At 47.0% G+C, this 26,661-nt stretch overlaps 1 protein-coding gene across 2 annotated transcripts in view; it reads left to right on the top strand.

Annotated features, from left to right (window-relative positions):
• Positions 1-21,956, top strand: part of LOC127625544 (ephrin type-B receptor 4b) — a 33,011-nt gene extending 11,055 nt beyond the window's left edge. Inside the window, exons 2-17 of one of the 2 annotated variants that reach the window (XM_052100862.1) lie at positions 5,865-5,935; positions 6,184-6,465; positions 8,206-8,593; positions 13,552-13,707; positions 13,816-14,145; positions 14,405-14,529; positions 14,685-14,844; positions 14,984-15,083; positions 18,631-18,692; positions 18,786-18,899; positions 19,057-19,304; positions 19,402-19,617; positions 19,985-20,134; positions 20,608-20,801; positions 20,886-21,044; positions 21,321-21,956. In XM_052100862.1, coding sequence (XP_051956822.1) covers positions 5,865-5,935; positions 6,184-6,465; positions 8,206-8,593; positions 13,552-13,707; positions 13,816-14,145; positions 14,405-14,529; positions 14,685-14,844; positions 14,984-15,083; positions 18,631-18,692; positions 18,786-18,899; positions 19,057-19,304; positions 19,402-19,617; positions 19,985-20,134; positions 20,608-20,801; positions 20,886-21,044; positions 21,321-21,429 — 2,864 coding nt within the window. In that variant the 3' untranslated portion in view covers positions 21,430-21,956. The remainder of the gene's footprint in view (positions 1-5,864; positions 5,936-6,183; positions 6,466-8,205; positions 8,594-13,551; positions 13,708-13,815; positions 14,146-14,404; positions 14,530-14,684; positions 14,845-14,983; positions 15,084-18,630; positions 18,693-18,785; positions 18,900-19,056; positions 19,305-19,401; positions 19,618-19,984; positions 20,135-20,607; positions 20,802-20,885; positions 21,045-21,320) is intronic. The other variant, XM_052100863.1, reaches the window with a different exon arrangement.
• Positions 21,957-26,661: the final 4,705 nt, after the last annotated feature.

The following is a 26,661-nucleotide window of genomic DNA, read 5'->3' on the forward strand; positions in this document are numbered from 1 at the left end:
TACAGAGATTGGATCACCCTAAGAAGGGACCCCCCCCCACCCCGTGCTCCCGCAGCACCTCCCACAGTCTCTCCCAGGGGACCCGGTCATATGCCTTCTCCAGATCCACAAAACACATGTAGACCGGATGGGCATACTCCCAGGCCCCCTCCAGGATCCTTGCGAGAGTAATGATCTGGTCCATCGTTCCATTGCCAGGACGGAACCCGCATTGTTCCTCTTCAATTCGAGGTTCGACAATCGGCCAAAGCCTCCTCTCCAGCAACTTGGAGTAAACTTTACCAGGGAGGCTGAGAAGTGCGATACCCCTGTAGTTGGCACACACTCTCTGATCCCCCTTTTTTAAGAGGGAAACCACCACCCTGTTCTGCCACTCCTTAGGCACTGTCACTGACTTCCACACAATGTTAAAGAGCCTCAACATCCAAAGCTTTCAGCATTTCTGGTCAGATCTCATCAATCCCCGGGGCTTTGCCACTGCAGAGTTGTTTGACTACCTCAGTGACCTCCCCCAGGGAAATAGAATCTGATCCCCCATAAGCCTCCGGCTCTGCCTCTAGCATAGAGGGCGTGTTGGGATTTAGGAGTTCTTCAAAGTGTTCCTTCCACTGCCCAATAACCTCCTTGGTTGAGGTCAACAGTGTCCCATCTTTGCTGTATACAGCTTGGATGGTTCCCCGTTTCCCCCTCCTAAGGTGGCGGACGGTTTTCCAGAATTTGGTGCGGACTGAAAGTCCTTCTCCATGGTTTCTCCAAATGTTTACCTCCCACACGGCCGAGGCCGCAGACCTTCGGGCCTGTCGGTACCTTGCAACTGCCTCCGGAGACCTCCGTGACAACAAATCCTTCAGTTCTTCAGTCGGACGGCTTCCCTGACCACCAGTGTCCACCACGGTGTTCGAGGGTTACCACCCCTTGCGGCACCTAAAACCCTGAGGCCGCAGCTCTCCACCGCGGCCCACTCCGGTTCAATGTCCCCAACCTCTGCAGGGATGCCTGAAAAGCTCCGCCGGAGGTGTGAGTTGAAGATCTCGTGGACAGAGACCTCCTCCAAACGTTCCCAGTTCGCCCGCACTAGTCGCTTGGGCTTCCCAGGTCTGTCCAGAGTCTTTCCCCACCCCCTGACCCAACTCACCACCAGATGGTGATCGGTTGACAGCTCTGCCCCTCTCTTCACCCGAGTGTCGAAAACATATGGCCTCAGATCCGACGACACGATTACAAAATCGATCATCGACCTCTGGTACCACATACACAGTCGTTCAGATGCGCTGAACGACTTCTACGCTCGGTTTGAAGTGCAGAACGACGTGATGGCGAGGAAGTCCACCCCTCCTCCCAACGACCAGGTGCTCTGTCTTACCACGGCAGATGTGAGGAAAACTCTACGTAGAGTCAACCCACGGAAGGCTGCTGGACCAGACAACATTCCTGGCAGAGTGCTCTGAGGATGTGCAGACCAGCTAGCAGATGTTCTTACCGACATCTTCAACATCTCTCTGAGCAGCGCCGTTGTTCCAACGTGCTTCAAGGCCACCACCATCATCCCCATGCCAAAGAAGTCTTCAGTGTCCTGCCTCAACGACTACCGTCCCGTCGCACTTACACCCATCATCATGAAGTGCTTCGAGAGGCTCGTCATGAGGCAGATTAAGACCCAGCTGCCCCCCTCACTAGACCCACTGCAGTTTGCCTATCGTTCAAACCGTTCAACGGACGATGCCATCACCACAACCCTCCATCTGGCCCTCACCCACCTAGACAATAAGGACTCATACGTTCGAATGCTGTTCATAGATTTCAGCTCAGCATTCAACACAATCATTCCCCAGCACCTGATTGGAAAGCTGAACCTGCTGGGCCTGGACACCTCCTTCTGCAACTGGATCCTGGACTTCCTGACTGGGAGACCTCAGTCAGTCCGGATCGGGAACAGCATCTCCACCACCACCACACTGAGCACTGGGGCCCCCCAGGGCTGTGTGCTCAGTCCACTGCTGTTCACTCTGCTGACTCACGTCTGTGCAGCAATGCACAGCTCGAATCACATCATCAAGTTCGCCGATGACACGACTGTGGTGGGTCTCATCAGCAAGAACAACGAGTCAGCATACAGAGAGAAGGTGCAGCGGCTGACGAACTGGTGTAGAGCCAACAACCTGTCCCTGAATGTCGACAAAACAAAAGAGATGGTTGTTGACTTTAGGAGAGCACAAGGTGAACACACTCCACTGAACATCGACGGCTCCTCTGTGGAGATCGTCAAGAGCACCAAATTCCTTGGCGTTCACCTGGCGGAGAACCTCACCTGGTCCCTCAACACCAGCTCTATCACCAAGAAAGCCCAGCAGCGTCTCTACTTTCTTCGAAGGCTGAGGAAAGCACATCTCCCAACCCCCATCCTCACTACATTCTATAGAGGGACTATTGAGAGCATCCTGAGCAGCTGCATCACTGCCTGGTTTGGGACTTGCACCGTTTCGGACCGCAAAGCCCTGCAGAGGATAGTGAGGACAGCTGAGAAGATCATTGGGGTCTCTCTTCCCTCCATCAAAGACATTTACAAAAAACACTGTATCCATAAAGCAACCAGCATTGTGGACTGACCCCACACACCCCTCACACAAACTCTTTACCCTCCTCCCGTCTGGCAAGAGGTACCGAAGCATTCGGGCCCTCACGGCCAGACTGTGTAACAGCTTCTTCCCCCAAGCCATCAGACTTCTCAATACTCAGAGACTGGTTTGACACACACGTGTCCTGAGTTGCACTTTAATTACTGTCACTTTATAACTGTCTGCTACCTCAATAACTGCTATGTGCATAGAACATTATCTCATAGTATGTTATGTTTTTGAGTTTCTGAGACTGTATTAACCTGGTTTAGATCTTATCTCTCGCATCGTAAACAGTTTGTTTGTATGAATGGTTTTCGGTCTGAGATTGGTTCTGTCCGTACGGGTGTTCCCCAAGGTTCAATTCTTGGTCCCTTACTTTTTAGCATTTACATCTTTCCACTCGGACTGCTACTAAGATCACTTGGACTTAATTATCACTGTTATGCAGATGACACTCAGATTTATATTCACTCTAAGCCTGGTCAAAATCTGGATGTTCTTTTTTTAACACACTGTATTTCTGAGATAAAAACATGGATGTCTCAAAATTTTTTTGTGTCTAAATAATGATAAGACTGAGTTCTTGCTTATTGGCACTCCTCATCAGCTTCGTAAGGCTGGTTCACTAATTCTGAACATAGATGGGACTGACTTGGAGGCACAGACTAAGTTAAAAAACTTGGGAGTTATATTTGATTCTAGTCTGTCCTTCGACTCTCATGTGCGGTACATTGTTAAGAACTCTTATTTTCATCTCAGAAATATTGCCAGACTTCGCTCTATGTTATCCCTCTCTGTGACTGAAAGGCTTATCAATACTTTAGTTTTTTCTCGCATTGACTATTGCAATGCACTTCTTGCTGGAGTTCCAAAAACCACACTGAAGAAATTACAATGTGTTCAAAATTCTGCTGCTAGGATCTTGACTGGAATCAGAATAAATGAGCATATTACACCTATTTTAAAGTCTTTGCACTGGCTCCCGGTCAAGTTCAGAGTCGATTTTAAAATACTTATGCTCACATATAAGGCACTGCATGGTCTGGCACCGCAGTATTTGTCTGCGCTTTTAACTTTATACACACCCAAGCGTCATTTACGCTCTTCACAAGCTGGTCTATTGGCAGTCCCACAGACTCGGTTGCGTACTGTAGGGATAGGGCTTTCTCATCCTATGCTCCTAGACTTTGGAATGCACTCCCTTCAAATATTAGAGATGCACAGTCTTTAAGTAATTTCAAATCTTTATTGAAAACGCATTTTTTTTAGGCTAGCTTTTATTTGACTTTTATTTTATTGTATTTTATCTTTTTTTTTTTTTTTTTTTTTCTGTGATGTATTTTTGTTTTGCTTGTTTTATTATGTAAAGCGCCTTGAGAAGCTGCTTTAAAGGCGCTATATAAGAATAAAGTTATTATTATTATTATTATTATTATGTTTACATTTTTAGAAACTGTCATCTTTTTGCACTACTGAGTACTGGTCGGCGCTGCACTGTCTATTGTCCTGTTCATTGTCAGTAATTTGTTGTACTGTCCTGTACTTTTTGCACATGTTTGCACGTGCACTTTATATAGGTATATATAGGTAGTTTATATAGGTATTTTATTTCGTTGTGTTGTCTCATGTGGTCCTATGTTGGTCCTTTGTTGTTTTTTATGTAGCACCATGGTCCTGGAGGAACGTTGTCTCGTTTTGCTGTGTACTGCACTAACTGTATATGGTTGAAACGACAATAAAAACCACTTGACTTGACTTGACTTGACTTATGAGCATCCTTATGTTCGAACATGGTGTTTGTTATAGATAATCCATGACTAGCACAGAAGTCTAATAACAAACATCCACTTGAGTTCAGATCGGGGAGGCCGTTCCTCCCAATCACGCCTTTTCAGGTGTCCCTGTCATTTCCCACGTGCGCGTTGAAGTCACCCAGCATCACTATGGAGTCCCCTACTGGGGCCATATTCAGGACTCCATTCAGGGTTTCCAAGAAGACTGAATACTCTTGAATACTTGTGTACATGTGATTTTTTTTCGTTTTTAGGGTTAGGGTTAAGATTTCAAACAAACTTCATTCATGTTGTCATTATGGGGTATTGTTTGGAGAATATATTTTGGAATAAGGCTGTAACATAACAAAATGTGGAAAAAGTGAAGCGTTGTGAATACTTTCCGGATGCACTGTATGTGAGAAATCAAATGCAAAGTAATATTGTGTTCACACCATGTTGGAATTATCGTAAATGAGTTTCCGACATGTAGAAGCCCTTTATGTCATAGTTTTTTGTTTTTCTAATTTCTCCCGTTTTTCTCCACAATGTGGAATGCCCCATTCCCAAAGTCCTCGTCATGGTGCAGTGACACAATCCGGGTGGCAGAGGACGAATCTCAGTTGCCTCCACGTATGAGACCGTCAATCGGGCCAGTTTGGTTGCTAAGGAGACATGACTGGAGTCACTCACCACGCCCTGGATTCAAACTCACGACTCCAGCGGTGATAGTCAGCGTCAATACTCGCTGAGATACCCAGACCCCCCTCAATGTCGTTGTTAAACTCGTCATTATAAGTTGAACACTAGTACCAGTGCAATTTTACAGTTCTCAATGCCAAATTTTGATTCCACAGCTAAAATATGCTGATATAGTAATGTGTCATTGAACAAACTCCTAGAGCTTATTTAAAAGCAACATTTCAATGTACATAAATTAAAAGAAATGCAGGATTCCATCGTGTTTGTCAATGAAGAATTCCAGGTTCCTGTCTGGTTCCCCACCAGAGATATTCAACCCGAAAGTAAAGGGAATTAAAAACAATCTGCCACATTCTTACCCCCATAAAAACAAAATAAGAGAAGTCTCAAACCTGAAAAGTTCTGCATGCACACTACAGTTACCTAGGTACCCCCTAAAGCTAAATTAAGACTGAGACTCGCACCCTTCCTATTATAAACTGACCCTAAAAGTGGAACTTTGAGCGATCTTGAGCATCACATTAGGACTGAAGGAACAAGAATGTGCAAAATATTTGGCTGTTCTCAACAACAAGGCTGTTTTGAGTGTTGCCATGGAAACCAATCACTTCTGATGTCCCGGGACGGAACAGCTGTGGAACATCTTGTAATCGTGATGCTTCCGACATGACGTGAACACAATGAAATTGACTGATGTTAGGTGTTATGTTGAACTAACATTACGTTTATATGTAGTTATAATGATGTTATTTCACTCTTGTCTGTCTCTTAGAGGTGCTGATGAACACAAAACTAGAGACGTCTGATCTGAGATGGACCATTTACCCCAGCAGTGACCCTGAGGTGACACACTCAATACAGTGTTATTCATGGGGAATGGATGGGCTGGTGAAAAGGGTCTCTGTAAGGCAGATATAGTGAAGGATAAGATGATGAATGACTGATGCACTGATGAATCGGTCACTAGACCTGGAGTGTGTATGAAGAAATAAATATGTTTAATTATGTGTTGACTTTAATGTCTGTGCCCTGAATCCTCCTCGTAATGTTCCTGTAATGTTGAGCTTATGTTCTCTGTGTGTTTGCGTCAGTGGGAGGAGATGAGCGGATTGGACGAAGAGGGCAACATCGTCCGTACTTTTCAGATTTGTCTGATGGACAGTTCATTGAGTCACTGGCTGAGGACGAGGTTTATCCCGCGCCGCGGAGCGTCTCAGGTGTACGTGGAGATCCGTTTCACCATGATGGAGTGTTCTGCCATGCCGTCCAACTACCGCTCATGCAAAGAGACCTTTAACCTTTATTACTACCAGAGTGACGAGGACAACGCCACACCCACACACCCCACCTGGATGGAGAACCCTTACAGCAAGGTACACATATATATATATATATATATATATATATATATATATATATATATATATATATATATATATACACACACACATATATACACACACACATATATACACACATACACACACACATATATACACACACACGCACACACACACATATACACACACACACACTCTCCACACACACACACACACATATACGCACACACACGCACACACATATACGCACACACACATATACACACACACATATACACACACATGCACACACACACACACATACATACACTCACCTAAAGGATTATTAGGAACACCTGTTCAATTTCTCATTAATGCAATTATCTAATCAACCAATCACATGGCAGTTGCTTCAATGCATTTAGGGGTGTGGTCCTGGTCAAGACAATCTCCTGAACTCCAAACTGAATGTCAGAATGGGAAAGAAAGGTGATTTAAGCAATTTTGAGCGTGGCATGGTTGTTGGTGCCAGACGGGCCGGTCTGAGTATTTCACAATCTGCTCAGTTACTGGGATTTTCACGCACAACCATTTCTAGGGTTTACAAAGAATGGTGTGAAAAGTGAAAAACATCCAGTATGCGGCAGTCCTGTGGGCGAAAATGCCTTGTTGATGCTAGAGGTCAGAGGAGAATGGGCCGACTGATTCAAGCTGATAGAAGAGCAACTTTGCCTGAAATAACCACTCGTTACAACCGAGGTATGCAGCAAAGCATTTGTGAAGCCACAACACGCACAACCTTGAGGCGGATGGGCTACAACAGCAGAAGACCCCACCGGATACCACTCATCTCCACTACAAATAGGAAAAAGAGGCTACAATTTGCAAGAGCTTACCAAAATTGGACAGTTGAAGACTGGAAAAATGTTGCCTGGTCTGATGAGTCTCGATTTCTGTTGAGACATTCAGATGGTAGAGTCAGAATTTGGCGTAAACAGAATGAGAACATGGATCCATCATGCCTTGTTACCACTGTGCAGGCTGGTGGTGGTGGTGTAATGGTGTGGGGATGTTTTCTTGGCACACTTTAGGCCCCTTAGTGCCAATTGGGCATCGTTTAAATGCCACGGCCTACCTGAGCATTGTTTCTGACCATGTCCATCCCTTTATGGCCACCATGTACCCATCCTCTGATGGCTACTTCCAGCAGGATAATGCACCATGCCACAAAGCTCGAATCATTTCAAATTGGTTTCTTGAACATGACAATGAGTTCACTGTACTAAAATGGCCCCCACAGTCACCAGATCTCAACCCAATAGAGCATCTTTGGGATGTGGTGGAACGGGAGCTTCGTGCCCTGGATGTGCATCCCACAAATCTCCATCAACTGCAAGATGCTATCCTATCAATATGGGCCAACATTTCTAAAGAATGCTTTCAGCACCTTGTTGAATCAATGCCACGTAGAATTAAGGCAGTTCTGAAGGCGAAAGGGGGTCAAACACAGTATTAGTATGTGTTCCTAATAATCCTTTAGGTGAGTGTATACACACATACATGCACACATATAAATACGCACACACACAAATGCACACGCGCACACACACACACTCACACACATATACACACACGCACACACACATTTATACACACACACACACACACACACATATATATATATATACACACACACACACACAGTCAGACAGATACCTGAACACTCAAGAGAAGTTTTGCTGTATAATTTTTGTTGAGCTACATCACACAGTGATCTCTCGTGTTTTGCTGCAGGTGGACACGGTCGCAGCGGACTTCCTGTTGCGTCGCGGAGGCGAGAGGAAGTTCAACGTGAAGACGGTTCGTATGGGTCCTTTCTCAAAGAAAGGCTTCTATCTGGCGTTCCAGGTGCAGGGGGCATGTATGGCCCTGCTGTCCATCAGGGTGTTCTTCAAAAAGTGTCCCTCCATCACAAGGGCGTTCTCCTCCTTCCCTGAAACGCTCCCTCATTCGCTGGTGCAGCAGGCGGAGGGCGTGTGTGTGGCTAACTCCGCCCCCATTGGCCAGAATCCACGCCCTCCCACCATGTTCTGTGGTGAAGACGGGCAGTGGGTGGGGCCTCCGTCATCGTCGTGTGCATGTAAACCGGGATACGAGCCAGTGGACTCTGATCGCTGCAGACGTGAGTTTCCTAAAATATGACAAAAACATTAGCGTTAGTTGTGTTTTATCACATTAACCACAGTTCCATGAATCAGTAGTCATGAATGTAGACAGGAAGGAGGACTGACATCTGAAGCGGTAAATGTTTTTTTAACCTGAGGTTTAAGAGCAGCTAAATCTGAAGTTGATGATAGCACAATAATAGACCAGTCTGTCCAAAAGTAATAAGCAAAATATGTAGATGCTAAATCACGATGTGTTAATGAGCTCATGATGAACTGTATATAAAACACTGCTGGCGCTCTCTCGACTCTAAACTAACGGTCTGGCTTCGATATTTGTGTGTGATTCATTGTGCTGTTCTAAATGTGAAGCAGCTGTGTTTGTACTGATCACTGCGTGTGAGTGTGAGTGTTTTTTTAGTAGCGTTTGATGAAATGCACTTTTAATGAGCTGGAATGGGTCTTTGGGTGTGGCTGAGGATTATGGGTAATATGAGCCAGCTGACATGTTCACACCACTCACAGTAATCACTCATTCTCTCTATTCTTTTCTTTCTGCTCCCTCATGAACACACACACACACACTCTTACACACACACCATCATCATCATCATCGGTGGTCACTCGAGGCGAGTACGACTGTTCTCTCTATTGGGTCGTCTACTTGTGGGTCTACAGATGGCTGTAGAGGCTGATAGACGATCCACATACTTCGGTGCAGTGTGGGCAGGAGAGAGTGGTAGTGGTTGGTGGTGGCTGAGTCTTTTTTTCTTTCTCCTTGTCTGCGGCACTGCACATGATGTGCAGCTCCTTCCTGCACGGATTTCCTCCAGGAGCACCTGTCCAGTGGAATGTGTTCCCAGTTGCTTGATGTGATGTGGAATCTTCAGAATGGTCTTGATATTGTCCTTGTAATGTTTCTTTCGCCCGCCAGTGTCTCACTGACCTTCCTTCAGCTGGGAGTACACGATCTGTTTGGGGAGACGTGTGTTGGACATGCAGATGACATGGCCTGTCCATCGGAGTTGGTACTGCATTATTGTGGTGGTGATGCTTGTCATGTTGGCTTCCTCCAAAATGCTGATGTTGGTGCATCTGTCCTTCCAGCTGATCCTCAGAATCTTTCGTTAGGATCTTTGGTGCTGTTGTTTCAGGGCTCTCAGGTGCCTGCTGTAGGTGGTCCATGACTCGGCTCCATACAGCAGGGTGGAGAGGACAACGGCTCTGTAGACCAGGAGTTTTGTTTGGGCCTTTAGGTCTTGGTTTTCAAAGACTCTTTTCCTGAGTCTGTCGTAGGCTCTACTGGCACAACTCAGGCTATGGTTGACCTCAGAGTCGACGTCAGCTTTTGAGGAAAGAAGGCTGTCGAGTGAGGGGAAGTGGTCCACGTTTTCAAGAGTGGTGTTGGCCACGTATATGGTGGGTTGGGTAGATGGCTGGTTGGGTGAAGGTTGATTTAGAACCTGGGTCTTCTTGATGTTTAAGGCTTGGCCCAGGGCTCTGTATGCCTTGGCAAAGGCATTCATGATGCCCTGGAGGTCTTCTGCGGAGTGTGTTGTGATGACATTGTCATCCGCATACTGAAGCTCCATGATGGTAGTGTTGCTGACTTTGCTCTTGGCCTTGAACCTGTTAAGGTTGATGGTCTGCCATCAGTTCTGTACAGGATTGGATCCCCTGTGGCAGCTCTTTGCTAATGAGGTCGAAGATGGCAAACAGGGTGGGTGCGACGATGCATCCCTGTTTGACCCCGTTTCCACAGTGTAAGTCTGAAGCCTCAGTATTCTGATGTACTTGTCATGGAAGTCATACCTTGATAGTATGCTCCACTGAGCCTTGCGGTCTACCATGTCAAAAGCCTTTGTCAGGTCTATGAATGTCATGTACAAAGGCAGCCTTTGTTTACAGCATTTTTCCTGTAGTTGTCATGCTGTGAATATAATTTCTGCTGTTGACGAGCGAGATGCCCCTGTAATTTCATACAGTAGGTCATGGATGTGGTACAGGAGCTCTGATCCACCTTCCTTTTAAGATCTTAGCTGGGATCCCATCTGGACCTGCGGCCTTGTTGTTCTTAAGGCTCCCGATGGCATCTTGAACCTCTGTTACAGTTGTAGGTTCTCCATGTCTTCTCTGATGGGGCAGATGTGGCAGATATTGTCTGTTTCAGTCACAGTTGAGGAGCTCTTGGAAGTGCTCCTTCCATCGGGCGTTAATGGACTCGTTGTCCTTCAGCAGCTCCTGCCTGTCTTTTTGAGTGCAGGGGGTTAAGGCCGCGGTAGCTTGGACCATAGGCGGCCTTGGTAGCGCTGAAAAAGCCTCTGGGCTAAACCGTGTCTGTCAGTCTCTGGATTTCCAGAGCCTTTTAATTTTGCCAGGCACGAAAGGTTTTCCTTTTCTTGGAGATGAGTTGTTCTATCTCTGTGTCATTCTCATCAAACCAGTCCTGGTGTTTTCTGGACTTGAACCCAAGAACGGTTTTGCAGGTGGAGAGGATGGTGGATTTGAGCATGCTCCAGTGCTCTTCAATGTCATCAGGGTATTCCTGTTGGAGGCTTTCCCTAAGAGAGGCCTGAAGTCGCTGCTTGATGGCAGTTTCATCCAAGCTTTCAAGGTTCAGTCTTGGTCTGATCTGCTTCCTTTGAACCCTCCTCTTCCTCTTGAGTTTGACTGATATTGTGGAGTGGATGAGGTGACGATTTGTCCAGCAGTCATTTGCATCGATCATGGCCCTTTGATGTTCACGTCACGGCGGTCCCTTGCTCAATGACATAGACAATGAGATGCCATTGTTTGGAGCGGGGTGTCTCCAATATGCCTTAAGTTTGTTTTTCTGGCAAAAGAGAGTGTTAGTGATGGCGAGGTCATACTGAGCACACTTGCTGAGAAGCGTAACTCCATTGGAGTTGATGTTCCCGATGCATTTCTTTCCTATTGTACCCTTCCAGAGGTGTTGGTCCCGGCTGATCCTGGCATTGATGTCTCCAAGGAGAATAATCTTATCCTCCCTGGGGATTCTTGACATCTAAGCAGGTGTAGAAGGTCTCTTTTACTTCCTCTTCAGAGTCACGAGACACTCACTGATTCCCACAGGAAGTTGAGAGAGGTGGCTGATGAGCTGATTCCTAATAGCAAATCCAACACCATGGATCTTGGGTTCATCAGAAGCTTTTCCTTTCCAGAAGAAAGTGTAGCCTCCCTTCTCCTCATTCAGCTGTCCTTCATCTGCCAGTTGGGTTTCACAAAGGGCAACTAGGTCAATCTCCTTAGTGCTCTAGCGATGATGACGGTTCTCCTCTCCGTCACTGGTTGCACTATCCATCAGTGTGTGCACATTCCAGGCTCCAAAGTTCATAGTTCTGTGTTTCTTACTGTGAATGGTGATCCCTCTGGACTCAGTGATCCAGTCGGGAAGTTTGAGGCAGGCTATTTTTAGGGCACCTTTTATAGCCCCTTCCCCAGGTGGAGTGAGCAGAGTGGATCCTACAGAGGACTGCTCAGTCGTGGGTGCAGCTCACGAAGGGCTCTTTCTGCCTCATTCCAAGAGCTCAGCGGCTGAATCTAGCACCCTGATCTCACAATCCTGCCCCGCCACCACTTGCTGGTTGCCTTAGGACTTAAAGCGGGATGTTAGGGTGGATTCCTTTTAAAGAGGACGCCTGTGTGTGATTTTGTTTAAAGTGGGGAGACTGGGTCAGGATCCAGTGGCATGGAGTCCAAGACGACTGGGAGCCCTTTTCTGCTGCAGCTTTCATCCGCCTTCCCAGCCGTTGTGATGCTCCCCTAAAGCCAGACATCATTGTCTTTCTGTTCCACTGTTGAGGTCTTGGTTGGATTGCTCTTTGTCAGGGACCTCCCTCCCGATATTACCGCCATGGGTGGCTCTACCAGGAGCATAGCCACAGGCAGCAATTCTCTCGGGATCTCATGACCACACAAGCCTCTCCTCCACAACAAGGTGTCAGTTCCCGGAGAGATGCACACACTCACACTGAGACACACACACTCACACACACACATACATACACACACACACCGCACACACTCACACTAACACACACATACATACACATACACACACACACACACATACATACACACACCACACACACACACACACACACACACATACATACACACAATCTCACACACAGATACACCATGCACGCACCCATACACACACTCGCACATGTGCACGCGCACACAAACAGTGCAGCAGGTGGTTGAATTTGTTTGTACTAATTGCTCTTTGAGTCTTGTGTGTGTCACACCCTGTCTGACTCTATTATTTGAGGACAACAGACGGGTCATTGGGGGCCTGAGACTAGATTGAGTGTGTTTAACCAACACCTCCCCCAGACACACACAGATTTAAGATGAAGGATCATTGTGACTTTTGTTGTCTCGGTTGAGAGAGAGACCAGTGAGAAACACAGTTTGAGTTTGTACTTCAGTCAGGAGAAACTCAAACTAGTTCACCAGTACAACAGAGACCTTTTATTGCAACATCACAGAACGATTCATCACACATTGTTTTGTGCTGGTTATACTGTGAAATTGATCAATTACAGAAATAATCCTCTGATTGCTTTAGAATAATAAATGTTATCAAAATCCCCCCCCCCCCTTAAAGAGATAGTTCACCCCAAAATGAAATGTATCACTGATCAGACTGTAGATGAAGCATTGACAAATTCTGTGAACTTCCTGTAATGATGCTGTCATGTTTTCCCATCATTCTGAATAAGATTAATTGTGTGTGTGTGTGTTTGTGTGTGTGCGTGTGTGTGTGTGTGTGTGTGTTTCTCTGTGTGTGTGTGTGTGTTTCTCTGTGTGTGTGTGTGTGTGTGTGTGTGTGTGTGTTTCTCTGTGTGTGCGTGTGTGTGTGTGTGTGTGTGTGCGTGTGCGCGCGCTTGTGTGCGCGTGTGTATCTCTGTGCGTGTGCGCGTGTGCATGTGCGCGTGTGTGTGTGCAGCGTGTGGATCGAGTCAGTATAAAGTGTCTGTTGGTGGCAGTTTGTGTCGGGTGTGTCCAGAGAACAGTAACACACATTCTTCAGGATCCAGTGTGTGTTTGTGTCGCTCAGGATTCTACAGAGCGGCCAGTGAGCTCGCTGATACGGCCTGCACTAGTAAGACACAATTTAAAGACATTGTACAATAGAGTTCTTATTTTCTGGGACATTAGTGGAAAAGGTTTGCACATGACATGAGTGTGTGCTCATACTGTGTTTGTCCAGAACCGCCGACGGCGCCGCGCAGCATCATCACTCAGATCAACGATACGGTGGTGACTCTGGAGTGGTCAGAACCGCTGGACCGCGGCGGCCGCTCTGATCTCACGTACAGCATCGAGTGTGTGCGCTGCGGAGCGTTCGTTTGTGTTCCCTGCGCAGACAGCGTCACCTACAGGCCGGGGCAGGTGGGCGTGACCGGGAGGCGCGTTGTCATACGTGGGCTCCTCCCACACACCACGTACACCTTCACTGTCCTCGCTCAGAACGGAGTGAGCGCTGTCAGTTACACAAGCCCCGCCTCCACCGCCATCAACGTCACCACCAGCAGAGACGGTGAGAGTCATGTTTCATTCATTATGAATCTGTCCAGCTCAGAGTTACCACAAAACCAACAGAACAACGAAAGGAACTTTTACAGTTGACTGATAATCCAGTTATAGTATGTTGTGTTTCACCCCGCTGAACATTAATGACCTCACTCAAACACTGTGTGTGTGCATCTGTGTGCGTGCGTGCGTGCGTGTCTGTGTGTGTGTGTGTGTCTGTGTGTGTATGTGTGTGCGTGTGTGCGTGCGTGCGTGCGTGCGTGTAGTGACGATTCCTGTATCAGGTATCAAGAGAACGGGAGCATCGGAGACGAGTGTGTCGCTCAGTTGGCCTGTTCCTCCACAGACACATCACAACATTCAGGAGTATCAGCTGAGATACAGTTTAATGGTGAGACACAAACAGACATGAGAGGATGTGTGTGAGCGTGAGCAAGCTCTCGTCTCCTCGCTCTTATGCTGTTTCATGCTAAGCTTGTGAGCTCACCTATTAGAACAGATCTGGTTTATTTCACCTGTTCCTGACCTTTGACCTGTGTTGTGTAGGGTCAGGACGACGGCTGGCAGTACATCAGCAGTAAGAGTAACTCTGTGGTTCTGAACGATCTCACTCGTGCATCACAGTATCAGGTCCAGATCCGAGCCAGAACCATCACTGGATACGGACACTTCAGTCCCGCTGCTGTCATCAGCACACTTCCTGATGGTACACACACACACACACACACGGTACACACACACGGTATACACACACACACTCACAGACACACACACGGCACACACACACACACACACACACACATCGTTGCCTGACACACACTTGACGTCTGTGTTTTGTCTCTCAGAAGTAGAATCTCCATCACGTTTGGTGCTCACTGGCGTGCTGGTCACTATCGGACTCCTCATCCTCATCGCCGTGGTGATTGTTGCCGTGTTCTGCTTCAGGTAAGATGTGGTGTGCATTGCTGTGATGATGAATGAGGGGGCGGGGTCACAGGAACAGACTGTGTGTACAGAGTGTCACAAGCAAAACACACAATCTGCAGCCGGAGATCTTTTCTGGACAATCCCCAGATAAAGAACCAGCCACACTCACTATAGAGTGTACAAGTGAGCCATTTCAGACCCAACATGTTCTCATTTGTCTATTGCATGTATGATTTCACTCTACACAGAGAGAATGTGTGAAGGTGTGAGTGTGTGTGTGTGTGTGTGTGAAGGGAACAGGATGTGTCCACCCAGTGCTGTCTCCATACAGACTCTTACTGGAACAATGAATCTGACCCCAGGAGCACTCACACACACACTCACAAACACACACTCATACACTACTCACTATTCTCCTCTGATGACATCACTGATGCTCAACTTTCATCTGTCAGCCACTTCAGGTCATGTGACCGAGTTCACAATCCCAGTGTGTCACATGACCTGATCAGAGCGGGAGCACAGCTGCAGGGTAGGGAAGTATATCGTCACGCCCTGCCGAGGGTCGGTGAATATGTTTGATTTAATTTGTTCATTGAAACACGAAAAACATAAAAGACATTTCTAAATTCAAATTGCACTTTAAATGAAGAATAGCAATAAAATAACAAAGTGATCAAAAATCTTCTATATAATCCCCAAATCCAAACGTTTACCATCTCCAACGGCCCCATTGGCATCACAGAATCTGTAACGGATGCCAACCGCGAGGCTCCTGATCGGAGATCCAGCATTCTCATTTACAGGCAGTGGCGACGCGTCACTGTTGATAGAGGGGGCTCCATATAAAGTTCCTGCAGTGTTCAGGGTCAGTACACAAAGTACTTTTCATCACCCCAAATCTCTCCAGTATTTGTTAATCTCAGAGCAAGTTTTCCAAAAAATATCCCCTCAGTAATGAGACGACTAGCGGGTGTTCTTAATCAGAAAGAAAACAGAGTGATTTCCTGGGTTGTGGCGTGCCAACTGTCCATTCATAATAAACATGGCCACCTTACGGCTCCCAATACTAAATATTTAACAAACATATGACGAATCCTATTTATGTGACAACTAACCATTAGCTAAATATAACAAATGTGCATGCTTTAAAAACCTTGTCAAAAGAATTGTACGCGTCTGTCCTTTCTGCTGGCAAACCTTGTTACAGCGTCCAGTATGTTAACGGCGTGTCCTTTCAGATCTGTAGTATTGGCAGAAACACGAGCATCTGTCATTGTCGTCCTCGGGGAAGTTTGCCGCAAAGAAGAAAAGCTTCTCTCAGCCGATGCTGTAGTCACTGGGATAGTTAAGGAAAGCACGTGGAATTTGGACAGATTTGGAAGGGTGTCACGCAGTGCCAATCCACAAAAGAATCGCAGTCTTTTTTCCAGCTGAGAGCGCTCCTCTTCCTCGTTACTCTCGTCAGCAATGCCATCGTTGAACATCCGGGAAAACAAATTGATTTCTTGATCAATACTGTACGTGGTGGAAACGGCGCCAACACTTTCATCTGATGGGCTCTTGGGAGAGAGAATGCAGGGGACTTGAGAATGAACAGGTAATTTCCGGAAAAGCGGTCTTCTACCTCCTCAATAAGGCTATCCAGAGTGCTGTCGTAGTCCTCGGGCTTTTCAAAAGGGGACTTTATCTCTCCTCCCAGTTTTGTGGGAATAACCCGTTGAGTGGCACACAAGGGCCAGAATAACCGTCCTATCAAGTCCCAAGGCTGATAATGTACTCTTGATCAGTGTGCCTCGTGAAGCCCCATCTGTCTGCAGCATCCTGTAGAAGACAATAAACCACTCCTGTATTTCAAGTGACTGGTTTACGGAGCGCACTATGAGAGCAACTTGTGTCTTGACAGATCCATCCGTCTGCAATAATGGAAAACGCATCAGATTTTTTTACTGAATCTATTATTTGTGAAGCATGATTTCGATTATTTCATCCTGACACGAGCTGTGTAGTTAGCTGTAGTATTTCTCTCGGTTAACCATAAAATCGCTGAATCAGTTTGTCTGTAGTACACAGTTTCCCCCGTAACCTCCGTTCCCTCCGGCGACCATGACAACGGCGGCTGTGGACACCGATTACGTGACCTAAGGAGTGAGGTCGGGGCAAGATGAGCTGGATGGACTCCATCTGCTTTTTCACCTAGAGAACTGTTGGGTGAAGTCCTCAACGGTGACTCCAAAAAGTCCAACCTGGGAAATGGGAAGTGCGTTGAGAACGTTTGCTTTGTCAGCGTCCCTCATCTCGACTAGATTCAGCCTCCGATGGCGCTCCTGGACCACCAAGGTGGACATCGCCTGCCCGAGTGCACGCGCCATGACCTTCGCTGCCCGGAGGGCGAGGTTGGTCACTGAGCACAGCTCCTGCAGCACATCGGGATCAGGAGTACCCACGTGCAGTTCTTTTAGTGCCTTGGCCTGGTGTACCTGCAGGAGGGCCATGGTATACAGGGCAGAGGTGGCCTGTCCAGCAGCACTGTAGGCTTTGGTCGCCAGAGATGACGTAGTCCTACAGGCCCTGGAGGGGAGCGCCGGATGCTCCCGTCAGGTGCCGCCGTTCTGCGGGCACAGGTGCATCGCAACTGCCTTATCCACCTGAGGGATATCCGTGTACCCGTGGGTCACCCCGCCGTCGATGACAAACCCGGACAAACCCAGAAGTCTGGTTCGGGCAGCGAAAGGTGAGTTTGTCATGCCCCTCCGGGAAGAAAGGAACTGGGGGGTGGGCATGGCCGTGAGCGGTGCCCAGAACCCAGGAACCAATCATCAAGCCGCGAGTGCTCAGGGGAGGCTGGACGGTTCCAGTCCAACCCGATACTCCTGGTGGCCCAGGCAAACATGGTGATCAGCTCTGCATCGGCCTCAGACTGGGCGGGCGGGCCCAAAGGTGGCAGCCCAGTCGAATCCTCAGCGTCCTACATCACCATTGCACTCTCCGATGCAGTGATCGAAGACTTATCCAGCCGTGAGGCGGGCTGGTCTCGTTTCGGAACCGGACAGGGGCAAACTAGCGTGCTGGGGAACGGGATGTCAGCTGGGAATTAACCGGCAAAACTGCACCCATTGATCTCCCCAAATAGAAGGCGCAGCACAGGGGGCTGCTGGAGTGTCTTTCCCCCGTTTGAAGAAGGAAAGCCATGACCGCAATTTTGTCATAGTTATATTCTCGCAATGAGAACATGAAAAAAATCTGAACGGAGTGGGCATTCCAGCTCCTTTTATACACGTATGTCCGGGGGAGAGGCATGCAAATTCTCATTGGCCTTTTCTCAAAGAATGGGACGGGGCTCTCAAGAGCGACCCCTATTGTCATTATATCATCGAGTGATTGACAGAAGGGGAACTCGGGTTCGTTTCAAGCGATTCTGGAACAACACACTGTCACATTAGTGTGAACACATCATACGTGTGCAAATGTGCATTTCATCTGAAGTGTATTAGATCATTAACACAACACTACTGTGTGTGTGTGTGTGTGTGTGTGTGTGTGTGTGTGTGTGTGTGTGTGTCAGGCGCTCAAGCAGGACAAGGGATCCAGATGCAGATAAGACTGCTCAGTTTATGATGGGTCAAGGTGAGTCTCAGCCAATCAGATCACCTCAGCTTTAAGTTTAAAACTCTTCTGAATGCACTGTGGTGATGGTCATGTGTTGCCATGGTTTCACAGGTATTAAAGTGTACATAGATCCGTTTACATATGAGGATCCAAACGAGGCTGTGAGGGAATTCGCCAAAGAGATCGAGGTCTCATTCGTCAAAATCGAGGAGGTTATTGGTGCTGGTGAGAACTCTCTCTCTGTGTGTGTGTGTGTGTGTGCGTGTGTGTGTGTGTGTGTGTGTGCGTGCGTCATGTTTCATGGGTGAATGTGATATTGTTCATATGAGCTCTCACTCATATGTATGTGTGTGTGTGTGTGTGTGTGTGTGTGTGCGCACAGGTGAGTTCGGTGAGGTGTGTCGCGGCCGGTTGAAGGTTCCCGGTAAGAAAGAGAACTATGTGGCCATTAAAACACTGAAGGACGGATACACAGATAAGCAGAGGCGGGACTTCCTGTCTGAGGCCTCAATCATGGGTCAGTTCCAGCATCCTAACATCATTCACCTGGAGGGAGTGATCACAGCTTCCTGTCCGGTCATGATACTGACTGAATACATGGAGAACGGAGCGCTCGACTCATTCCTGAGGGTCAGTTACCTGTCTGTCTATCTGTCTGTCTGTGTAGCTGTCTCACTGCTCAGAGTTCATGATGAATAATAATCTGTCTGTCTCTCTCTCTGTGCAGTTGAATGATGGTCAGTTCACTCCCATTCAGTTGGTGGGAATGTTGCGTGGAATCGCGTCGGGTATGAAGTATCTGTCGGAGATGAGTTTCGTTCACCGCGATCTGGCCGCACGCAACATCCTGGTCAACAGTAATCTGGTGTGTAAGGTGTCTGACTTCGGCCTGTCCAGATTCCTGACAGAAAACTCCTCAGACCCGACATACACCAGCTCACTGGTGAGAACACACACGTGTACACACACACACACTCTCTCACACACACACACTCACTCACACATACACACACACACACTCACACTCACTCACACATACACACACACACACTCACACACACACACATGTACACACACTCACACACATGTACACACACACTCACTCACACTCACTCACACACACACTCTCACACACACACACTCACACACACTCTCACACACACTACACACACACACACACACACACTCACACACTACACACACACACATATGTCTGACTGGGGTCAGTAGTGTTTTATTCTTTAATATTATTGTTATAGAATACAGGTGGAAATATTTTAATCATCTGTAAATGTTGTTGCTTTCTTCAGGGTGGGAAGATTCCGATCCGCTGGACGGCTCCTGAAGCCATTGCCTTCCGTAAGTTCACATCTGCATCTGACGTCTGGAGTTACGGGATCGTCATGTGGGAGGTGATGTCATTCGGAGAAAGACCGTACTGGGACATGAGCAACCAGGACGTAAGTGTGAGACAGCAGTGACAAATAAAACACTCAGTAGAGCCTCGTGGTGGCGTAGTGACTCGCCTCAATCCAGGTGGTGGAGGACGAATCTCAGTTACCTCCGCGTCTGAGTCCGTCAATCCGCGCATCTTATCACGTGACTCGTTGAGTGTGTTACCATGGAGACGTAGCGCGTGTGGAGGCTTCACGCTATTGCATCCATGCACAACTCGCCACACGCCCCACCGAGAGCGAGAACCACATTATAGTGACCACGAGGAGGTTACCCCATGTGACTCTACCCTCCCTAGCAACCGGCCCAATTTGGTTGCTAAGGAGACCTGACCGGAGTCACTCAGCACGTTCAAAACGTAACTTTTTAATTTCCTAGTTTAAAAAATGTACTTTTCATCCCCTTCATCGACATTTTCAACAGCCATTTTTCAGTTGATGTGTCCTCCGCCAGACTCTGTACATGTGTTCCTCTTTAGGTGATCAACGCTATCGAGCAGGATTATCGTCTCCCTCCTCCACCGGAGTGTCCCGTGTCTCTTCATCAGCTCATGCTGGACTGCTGGCAGAAGGAGCGATCGTCACGCCCGCGATTCTGCACTATCGTCTCTGCGCTCGACAGACTCATTCGAAACCCTGCCTCCCTAAAAATCACAGGACGCATCCCCGACGGGTCAGTACCTGCACACACACACACAGTTATTAAACAGCTGGAATATGAACACTAAATACAAGCTTGACATCTCCTCTCTGTCAGCCTGTCTCACCCTCTGCTGGACCAGCGAGCTCCTCCCCCTCTGTCTCAGTGCAGCTCAGTTTCTGATTGGCTCAGAGCCATTAAGATGGAGCGATATGAGGAGAGCTTCCTGCAGGCCGGATTCACTTCCTTTGAGCTCATCTCACAGATCTCCACTGAGTGAGTCACTTTCCATCATCCAATCAATTCCTCACGGATTCAATCAAGCCCCACCCACCTGCTGTTCTCATTGAATATTCAGATTCATTCATTCTTATCAAGAATTCTCATTTTACTCGTGCAAATGTGATACTGATATCAAAAAACTAATATTTTCAAGGGTGATAATTGCAGTCCTGATATCGAGAGTTGCATTTAGTCGTGAAATCTGAATGGTTGATTTTTATAAAGTCACTGTAACATTATTAATGAGAATAATTCATACGGTTGTTTCAGGGATCTTCTGCGGATCGGAGTGACTTTAGCTGGACACCAGAAGAAAATCCTGTCCAGCATCCAAACGCTTCGAATCCACAAGAACAACAGCAGCACACTGAGATACTGACACAAGCTCTTAATCAGCCAATCAGAGAGGAGCATGACCGTCCCCAGCCAATCAGAGAGGAGCATGACTGTCCCCAGCCAATCAGAGAGAACTGTCTCTCTCTCTTTTGAATATTTTTATACAGACTGATGGATTGGACGATGTTTCTTCATCTGTCTCTCTCTCAACGACAGGAAACATGAGAGTGAGACAGATCTCTTCATTGTTGCCGTGGTGACGCTGGTGTTGAGCGCCGCACTTGACCAGGTCACCGTCACTCGTGAACTTTGAACCCGAGAGGCTGTCGTGGCACATTTGGCGCTTTGCATTTTGAGAGTTCAACGGGATCTTCACATTGAAGGTTCATTATAATTATTTTAGCGAGATTATCTTGTAATTATTGTTATTTTGTATTCATAAACGCAACACGAGTATGAATGTTTGTTTAGCAAAAGTACAGAGGGAGCTGTCAATCAAAAGGACTGTAATCTGTGTGACCAATCACATAAAATATTTTTTGGCTCCTCCCACTAAACGGCTCATGTGTGTTTCATGTTAGTGCTCTCGCCTGCTCCATCAGACAGCATGTGACACCCTTTGAGCATGCCGTGATGCCGCACACATCCGAAGAAGGGAGTGCTTTTATCGTAAAGATGCTGTCTATCACCGCTGGAGTCACGAGTTTGAATCCAGGGTCAGGTCTCCTTAGCAAACAAATTGACCCGGTTGCTAGGGAGGGTAGAGTCACATGGGGTAACCAAATTGGCCCGGTTGCTAGGGAGGGTAGAGTCACATGGGGTAACCAAATTGACCCAGTTGCTAGGGAGGGTAGAGTCACATGGGGTAACAAATTTGGGCCGGTTGCTAGGGAGGGTAGAGTCACATGGGGTAACCAAATTGGGCCAGTTGCTAGGGAGGGTAGAGTCACATGGGGTAACCTCCTCGTGGTCGCTATAATGTGGTTCTCGCTCTCGGTGGGGCGTGTGGTGAGTTGTGTGTGGATGACGTGGAGAATAGCGTGAAGCCTCCACACGTGCTACTTCTCCACGGTAACACGCTCAATGAGTCACGTGATCAGATGCGCGGATTGACGGTCTCAGACGCGGAGGCAACAGAGATTCATCATCCACCACCCGGATTGAGGCGAGTCACTACGCCACCACGAGGACTTGGAGCGCATTGGGAATTGGCCGTTACACATTGGGGAGAAAAAATAAACATTTTATATTTGGGTGGATTAGAACCCGGATCCGTACACTACTGGCGGATTCATGCATATGTGTTTATGGACCGACAGATTTATTCATCAAAACATTCAAAGATGATTTGAAATGATCTGTTGGGAACCTAATTCATATTCATTAGCTTTGCTAATTTGTGACATCACAAGTCCCTCCCCCTTTCTACACAATTGACACCCATATTTGATTGGCACCAGCTCATTTACTGAATGTCATCTAGAGACTGAGGAAAATATCTCTTTATGATTATTATTTTACATCTGATGATAGTAGGAGTGCTTTTATCACATGCTGTCCTCACACATTAATGAATCATCAGTTTACTGCGTGTACACATGGACGTGTCTTTGAACAGTTCTTTAGGTGTGCAGGTGACCGAATGCATTTTAAAATGTAAGTGGCAGACGAAGAGTCATTCATATTTATGAGTAGTGCTACCTGATTTGTTAATGTCAGATTTATGGGTTGGGTTATAGTTTCTCTGACCAATCAGGTATCACTTTCCTCATGAATATGAATAACACTGCCATCATTCGTTTCAGAGATTCTCCTCCTGGACCTGAAGAAATGACGTAATAACTAGCACCATTAAAGACAAGGAACATCTGGCACATATGTGTGGATGATACTTTGACATGTGCCGCCTTCCTAAACATCATTGCAGACCAGGTACACCCCTTCATGGCAGCGGTATTCCCAGATGGCAGGATAATGTGCCACACTGGAAAAATGGTTCAGGAACTGTTTGAGGAACATGATGAAGGGTTCCAGGTGTTGACTTGAGCTCAATCTGATTGAGCATCTGTGGGATGTGCTGGACCAAAAGTCCGATCCACAGCGGCTCCACCTCGCAACATCCAGATCCCACAGGACACCTTCAGAGGTCTTGTGGAGTCCATGCCTCAATGAGTTAGTGCTGGCGGCTCAAGCGGGGCCTACACGATATTAGTCATCATCATCCCAGCTATACTCTACACTAAACTACACCAATTGTTCCCATTGAACACCCCAACACTGACCCCCCCTCACCATCCTGAACAGCACTGTGCCAGCACTGGAGTCATTCAGGTTCCTGGGCACTACCATCTCACAGGACCTGAAGTAGGACACCCACATTGACTCCATTGTGAAGAAAGCCCAGCAGAGGTTGCACTTCCTTCACCAGTTGTACTGTTGTGTACTGGAAGCTTCTGTCACCGAGAGCAATTCCTTGTATGTGTGAGCTCATTCCGGTCCTATATATTATACTATATATACTCTATATATTGTATTTATGCAGAGCACCCCCAGTATTTTCAGAAGCACCCTCAGTGATTTTGATCTGGAACCTGCTAATGAACCCCCTTAACATTCTGTACCCGCCTGGTGAAAACATGCCAATGCTGAGTATACCCTTTACCATCACCGATGAAACATGAACATGACACTACATCTCTATCTCTCTTTCTCTTCCAGTGTGTGTGAATACAAATGTGTGTGTGTGTGTGAGCGTGTGTGTGTGTGTGAATACAAATGGATGAGTGAATGGAAATATCAGACAGAAGATTTTGGTTGTAATTGAAAACTTGTGCTCAAACCACAGAGTCGTGTTTGACATGCAGTAGAGACTGTTTGAACCGTGACTGTGTGTGTGTGTGAATGTTAAAGTCGGATTCCATTCCCATCACTCTCCACTTGATCTTTGACCCCATCTCCCTATGAACCCCTTCAGTCAGCCTCCATTTCACACCCCACTGTGTGTGTGTGTGTGTGTGTGTGTGTTTCTAAATTGATCACAGACTTGAACTTGAATAGATGTGACAGTCATGAAACACACACACACACACACACACACACACACACACACATCCTTTTGCAGTCACATGGTTTCCATCAACATTTTCCATTTCCTCTTCATTAGAACAGTGACATACACACACACACACAGAGCAGTTATTTAAAGGTGCAGTATGTACATTTTGCATGTAATATTCACGTTATTTGGCCAATGTGTGAACAGCTTGTAACGCAACTTAAAAAATGAGCCCTTTCCGAACCAGCAATCCAAACTGTCCTCTGTAGTCTTCTGATGTCTGATATCATTGTTGAACCAAACCAGACAGTTACTGAAGTGCAGAGGACAGACTCAATGACTGCGGAGTAGAACTGTATCAACAGCACCTGGGGGGGTCAGTATTGGGGGTGTTCCTCCTAAAGTCCTCAATCATCTCCACCGTATTGAGCGTGTTCAGCTCCAGGTTGTTTTGACTGCACCAGACGGACAGCAGTTTAACCTCCCTTCTGTATGCAGACTCATCGTCATCTCGGATGCAGACAGTGGTGTCATCTGCAAACTTCAGGAGCTTGACAGAGGGGTCATTGGTGGTGCAGTCATTGGTGTAGAGGGAGAACAGTAGTGGGGAGAGCACACATCCCTGGGGGGCACCAGTGCTGGAAGTGAATTTCCCCAGTCTCACTACATTTACATTTACATTTATGCATTTGGCAGACACTTTTATCCAAAGCGACTTACAGTGCACTTATTACAGGGACAATCCCCCCGGAACAACCTGGAGTTAAGTGCCTTACTCAAGGACACAATGGTGGTGGCTGTGGGGTTCGAACCAGCAACCTTCTGATTAACAGCCCTGTGTTTTAGCCACTACGCCACCGCCACCACCACTCACTAGCTGCTGCCTGCCGTCAGATAGCTGGTGATCCACTGACAGATAGACGTGGGAACAGAGAGTGGGTTTAACTTAGTCCGGAGTGATACAGGTGAAACTCGAAAAATTAGAATATCGTGCAAAAGTTCATTAATTTCAGTAATTCAACTTAAAAGGTGAAACTAATATATTATATAGACTCATTACAAGCAAAGTAAGATATTTCAAGCCTTTATTTGATATAATTTTGATGATTATGGCTTACAGCTTATGAAAACCCCAAATTCAGAATCTCAGAAAATTAGAATATTACATGAAATCAATAAAAAAAAGGATTTTAAATACAGAAATGTCGGCCCTCTGAAAAGTATAATCATGCATATGTACTCAGTACTTGGTTTGGGCCCCTTTTGCATTAATTACTGCCTCAATGCGGCGTGGCATGGATGCTATCAGCCTGTGGCACTGCTGAGGTGTTATGGAAGACCAAGATGCTTCAATAGCGGCCTTCAGCTCTTCTACATTGTTTGGTCTCATGTGTCTCATCTTTCTCTTGGCAATGCCCCATAGATTCTCTATGGGGTTCAGGTCAGGCGAGTTTGCTGGCCAATCAAGCACAGTAATACCATGGTCATTGAACCAGGTTTTGGTACTTTTGGCAGTGTGGGCAGGTGCCAAGTCCTGCTGGAAAATGAAGTCAGCATCTCCATAAAGCTTGTCTGCTGAAGGAAGCATGAAGTGCTCTAAAATGTCCCGGTAGACGGCTGCGTTGACTCTGGACTTAATAAAGCACAGTGGACCAACACCAGCCGATGACATGGCTCCCCAAACCAACACAGACTGTGGAAACTTCACACTGGACTTCAAGCATCTTGGATTGTGTGCCTCTCCATTCTTCCTCCAGACTCTGGGACCTTGGTTTCCAAATGAGATGCAAAATTTGCTCTCATCAGAAAAGAGGACTTTGGACCACTGAGCAACAGACCAGTTCTTTTTTTCTTTAGCCCAGGTAAGACGTTTGACATTTGAAGCCCATGTCCAGGACCCGCCTGTGTGTGGTGGCTCTTGATGCAGTAACTCCAGCCTCAGTCCACTCCTTGTGAAGCTCCCCACACATTTGAATGGCCTTTTCCTGACAATCCTCTCCAGGCTACGGTCATCCCTGCTGCTTGTGCACCTTTTTCTTCCACACTTTTCCCTTCCACTTAACTTTCTATTAATGTGCTTTGATACAGCACTTTGAGAACATCCAACTTCTTTTGCAATTACCTTTTGAGGCTTTCCCTCCTTGTGGAGGGTGTCAATGATGGTTTTCTGCACAACTGTCAGGTCAGCAGTCTTCCCCATGATTGTGAATTCAACTGAAC

This window comes from Xyrauchen texanus, chromosome 31 (genome assembly GCF_025860055.1).
Source record: "Xyrauchen texanus isolate HMW12.3.18 chromosome 31, RBS_HiC_50CHRs, whole genome shotgun sequence".
Taxonomy (NCBI): Eukaryota; Metazoa; Chordata; class Actinopteri; order Cypriniformes; family Catostomidae; genus Xyrauchen; species Xyrauchen texanus.